Genomic DNA, 5,450 nt, shown 5'->3' with positions numbered 1-5,450 from the left:
GCTAGTAACTGCAGAGCTTGTCCGATTTTATCAACCTGGGAAGGTGAAGGCCACCACTAGTAACTTTTGCAAAACCCAGCCCGGACAGAGTCTCATACTCAATGATTCAGCTGCATCTACGATTCTAAAGCAAGTGAAGTAGAGCTTCTCATTGATCTTCTGTAGAATTTTGAAAAGAGCTGCTTCTTATTCTTCAATACAAGCTGCAGTGGAGTGGACTCTAATTCGTAGCTCAGGAGTCTGAGCAGAACTGTCCTCAATTGGGATTTCAATGGTTAAATTTTCTTCCAAGAAGCCTCTGGGTGGATTTGAGCCCCTTTACACTGGATATGAACCAAATATCTGAATCTGAAGTGCTGACACCCCGGGACTTTAAATAATCATCAATAAGAGTTGTGCACGCATTTCAGAGCCACAGAATTCATAGTGCCAGGGGACTGGAATGTCACCTTTGGCCTTGCCTTCCCTCTTGTTTTTTTGGCATTTGAAATAAGAAAGTTACATTTTAGAAAATGAACTGATCGTCAATTCCGTGCATGTGCGTTCTATCCAAAGTGGTAGTTAATGACTGACTCCTGCGTGCTTCTGCTGCCGTGTTAGTATATAAATCTGCCCTCTCCACCAGCCTCTGTTTCTTGAGTGGGGTTTGGCGTCAAATCCAGCCAGATGAAGATGTTCCTGGGCTTCAGGTGGCTGTTTGTCCTCCTTTCGTTGAGGTGGACTTGTGATGGGGACTGGACAGGTATGATATATGACTCAGAACAGAGTTTCTTGAGGAGTGCAATTTTCATGTGGCTTTGGGTTTTCATCATTTCGATCTGGTGGAATCCTACAAATACCGAAGGAAAATGATGGGGAGGAATCTCTTTTAGATGCTTGATCTTGAGCTGTCATGTTTCTCTCGTGAAGACTAGCTCAGAGATGAGAGAGTGCTCCCTAATTTGAGATCTTGCTTCTTTCTCCAACTCTCTTGCCCCCTTCCAGACTTCTTACCTCATGGAGGATCACATATTTGACTTATATCAAATACTTGGATATAAGATGTGGGGGGTGGCCTGAAAAGCAGAGAAGGTGTACGTGGGGGGAGTTAGGGTGTCAGGACTTTTCCTCTATAGTAAGTAATACTGGAAGGAAGGCTTATTGAAGGCCCAACTGCCCTTTACCTTGCTCATTTTAGACTTGTGTCTGTGAGTTTGTGTCTTCTATGGAGAGGGATCAACTCTCCTGGTTTACGTGGACACGCCCCTGTCTCATCTCTGGAAGTCTCCTTCCTTGCCTAGCCTGACATGCTGAAGATTTTCTCTCGTGACCTCATCCTTGATTTTTTATGCTAATTAAAATGTAAGTTTGCATGTAGTTGTAAGAAATATGCAGAGAGCACAAGTGCACTCTACTTGGTTTCACCGAGTGAAACATCTTGCAAAAGTACATAGCACAGGATGACACCATCTATTCTCGATGCTAGGCTTTTGTCAGCGTTGTCGCGTGCAACTATTTCCTCTCAGTCTGCAGATCATCTTTTCATTTATTGACAGGCTCTTCCACAGAAAAAAGTTTCAAATTTCGATGAAGTCTAACTCAGCAGTTTTTCCTTTTATGCATTGTTTTTAGTTTGGAGACGAAGAATTCCTGGCCTAGCCCCCTACATGCTGAAAAGTTTCCCCTATCTCATTTTCTAACATGTTTGTCTGAAAGTACATTATCCATTGGTTGTTAATATTTGTATAAGGTTTGAAGTTAAGGGAAGTTATTTTTTTCCCATATATATGCATATAGTTTATTTTAAAAGGAAATACACACACACACACACACACATGTTTTAGGAGCAGTTCTTAAACCATATAGCCCTGCTGCCATTGAGATTCCCAAGATAGAATTTTTGTTTTAATACCATTGCTCATAATGACTCCTTTTCCTTTTAATATTGTGCCAAGTATTAAATAATATTCTCATCCTTTTCTCAGACTAAGCATTTTCTCTTTCCTTTTTTTAGACAAATCGTTTTCAAAATGGGTCGTGTAGCTCTTATTTTTTCTTCTTTAGTTCAGTCTAATGTACTTTTTAAAAAAATGATCATTTAATTGGGGCCTCATATATTTATTGTCAGTTGTATCCAGCACGTTTGTACATATGTTGCCATCATTATTTTCTAGAGAAGTTAATTTTTTTACTTATGGATATCCAATTGTTTCAACACCTCTTAACTTGGGAATTGCATGAAGCTTAAAAAGCAGTTCAACTTTCCTTTCGACCATTCATACACGTTTTGTTTCCGGCTATTTGCAGTCTGTGAGACGTCCCACTTCCTCCCTGTACTTCCTGTTCCCATTCCTCCTCCTTCCCTAACATTTCTGGTTTTCCTACTTGACAAATGTTGCTCTTTTGGTCTCCAGTAGGTTGATTGTTCTAAGACATACATACCTCCCTAATTTTATTGTTTCCCATATACACTGATTATCTGAGTGAACATTTAGCTCCAGGAATGAATTTATTTCCAGGCCAGAGGGTGACTAAGGGCCACAGTCTTGGGGTTTCCACTAATTTCTATCTGACCCATAAGCCTGGTATGTTTTCTGATTTTGAGTTTTGCTCCATTCCCCCACTTCCCCCACTCACACATGTCCTACACATACTAGTTAGATAAATAACTAAGTTGTTGTAGTGATTGCAAATGATATTTTATTTTGTATTTTCATTTCCTTTTTGTTTCTACCAGAGGTGAGTGAGCTTAAGAGACTGCAGGTTTATATAGTTTCCATTGGCTAGTGTCTTTTCAATATCTCCTGAGTTCTTAGGCTATTTCTAGTCTCCCAAGAGCAACTTGGAAGGCTTTTTATGTGAGTGGGATTTAGGTCAATGACCACCTCATCCCTTTCCCTCAAGCCCTACCTAGTCCCAGAATTTGTAGGTTGTTCTAACTTTCTTCTCCTAGAATGTAGCCTAGGCTGCAGATTCTATCAGAAAACTAGTCAGTTTCTCAGAGAAAAACTTTGCCGTCAGATATTCTAAGTCAGATGAGAAAGGATAAAACACCATGAAGCCCATCTAGCTGTTTCTAACTCAACAATGGCCCTATTCAGGGTTTCTGAGACTATCAATCTTTATGGGAGCACACAGTGTCAGCTTTTTCTCATGGAGTGGGTGCTGGGTTAGAACTGTCAACCTCGTGGTTAAGAGCCGAATACCTATCCCACAGTGCTGCTAAGGATCCTCAGAAGGACGATAGCCCCTCAAAGTCTATAAATAGTTGATTACAGTATTTTGATAGGGTTTAGATTTCTGCACGTCTTCCTTGCCTCATACCATGAATCTATGGGTACATCAATGAAGCAAAGCTATAAGGACCTTCTGTGGACCATGGGGACTGAATATACTCTATAGTTCTCAGTGTCAAGGCTATAAGATATAGATGTATATTTCCCTGATGTCACTTCATTGAACCCATATATAAAAAGAAAACTTTGAAGAATTGGATCATAGGATTTTTTTGGTATTGATTTAAAAAAATATTTTTTGAAGTCAAAGAATGAGTGTACATAGGTATTTTCAGGGAACCAGGCAATAATAATGGAGACGTCCTTGTTGATATGTGTTACTTCATTGTGCTAACTAGCTCTGCTGAAATTCTGTGAGCTGACGGATGTGATAGCAACATGAATGAAATGCTTCTTTTTCTCTCTTTCAGCTATTCAAATGCAATGCACCAAATTTTGGCTTTATGTTAAGATCAAGCCCACACTCTTCTACAAGATTGATATGCTTCACAATGAAGTGTTTTTGGGAGATGACTGTCCTGTAACTAGTTACATTCCAAATGTTTACTATGAGTTTTTCTACCATCCTACTAAGTGTGGCATCAAAAATATGGTAAGATGAATGACTTTTTAAGTTAAAAACTGAGTGTTTTATGGTATCTTCAACAAGCCCACAAGTCAGAACTCATTAAATCCCCCCCACCCCCATGGCTTTATTGCAAATCACTATTCCTATATTCATTATTTGGTCTCCACTTCTCCTCCACCTCTCCCCTCCCATATCCCCCAAAGTTATGGCTTAATTATTGTTTCCACACATCTGTCCTTTCTGTATTTCATAAATTGGGAAACCTATCAAAAAGAAAAAAAACCCGAATGAAAACAGTATAGATTTATACTGAGGGAGATGGAGGGAGGAAGAGAGAGAGAGAGAGAGAAGAAGGAGAAGAAGAAGGGAGATGGATGGAGGGAGGGAAGAAGGGAGGAAGAGAGAGAGAGAGAAGAAGGAGAAGAAGAAGGGAGATGGATGGAGGGAGGGAAGGAGGGAGGAAGAGAGAGAGAGAGAGAGAAGAAGAAGGAGAAGGAAAGGAAGAGAGAAGAGGAGGAGAAGGGGAAGGAAAAAGAAAAAGACCACCAGTAATATTAACATAAGCCAGAGAATGAATCAAGAGGGGGATCAAATGACCAGGTATCATATACCGTAGTTCTGTCCATAACCATGTTTACAATAATCTGTCTGATAACAAGGCTATATGAGTCCCTCAACTCTAGTCAGAAGGGATCTGCCAGAGGTTTAATCCCTATAGGTAATCTGTAGATGGATTTTTGGCTCCCCACTGTCCTCCATCAAAACTAAAACCAAACTCACTGCTATCCAGTCATTGCTGAATTATAGTGACCCCCTGTGGGCTTCCAAGACAGTTACTGTTTATGGGAGTAGAAAGCCCACTCTTTCTCCCTTGGAATTGGTGGTGTTTCGAACTGCCAACCATGTGGATTGCAGCCCAAAGCAGAAACACTAAACCACCAGGGCTCACCCTTGTACAAATTGGGTGTTCAAAATGTAGGCTCTGATACTTTTCCTTCCGTTGTATTTGGATTTTGTTTTTTGTCACCTTTGGATTCTGTTTGCTTATTTTGAGCATCCTTTCCTGAGGCGAGGTTGCTCATCCCCATTTACTAACAGAAGTCTAAATGCCTCCTCTGAATTCTAGATGCTCACTACCTTGATCTTGACTTGATCTGCCCATGAGGTTCCCTTCCTCTTCCTGTGGTGTTTCCATTGATGTGATGTGATCTCTCCTCACTGTTGGATGGTCTTCAGTGGATGGTCTTCTCCCTCTACCCAGTTCTTGAAGGTGTGACCCTTGCCGATGGGGAGGTCTCCTCCTTCAAGGTGGTTCTTAGGATGTGCATATAAGGGGGTGATATATAGCTCATGGACTGTAGGCAGACTCTCTACCCCTTTGGGAATTTGTCTTTAAGGGTTATTTGTTGATTTTCCTTATAGCAGTGGGCTCATGTGGTATTTGCCCTTTTGTGAATGACTACCTTCACTCAGCATAATGGATTCCATCCTTCTATGAAGTGCGATGTTTCAGGCTTTCATCACTGTTGTTTAGGGATGCGTAGTATTCCATTGTGGGTATGTACCTGATTTCTTTGTCCATTCTTCTAGTGTTGGGCATTTAGGCT

At 40.8% G+C, this 5,450-nt stretch overlaps 1 protein-coding gene across 1 annotated transcript in view; it reads left to right on the top strand.

The window, feature by feature from the left end:
- Window positions 1–694: 694 nt before the first annotated feature.
- The window catches only part of LOC101640121 (putative oocyte-secreted protein 1 homolog), a 10,213-nt gene continuing 5,457 nt past the window's right edge, over window positions 695–5,450 (top strand). Inside the window, exons 1-2 of the mRNA XM_004715020.2 lie at window positions 695–742; window positions 3,686–3,867. Coding sequence (XP_004715077.2) covers window positions 3,694–3,867 — 174 coding nt within the window. The 5' untranslated portion in view covers window positions 695–742; window positions 3,686–3,693. The remainder of the gene's footprint in view (window positions 743–3,685; window positions 3,868–5,450) is intronic.

The sequence above is a fragment of the Echinops telfairi genome, unplaced genomic scaffold (assembly GCF_000313985.2).
Source record: "Echinops telfairi isolate 266 unplaced genomic scaffold, ASM31398v2 ScPeMD7_7416;HRSCAF=8454, whole genome shotgun sequence".
NCBI lineage: Eukaryota > Metazoa > Chordata > Mammalia > Afrosoricida > Tenrecidae > Echinops > Echinops telfairi.
The sequence above is the reverse complement of the archived record's forward strand: the minus strand, read 5'-3'. Positions and strand labels throughout refer to the sequence as shown.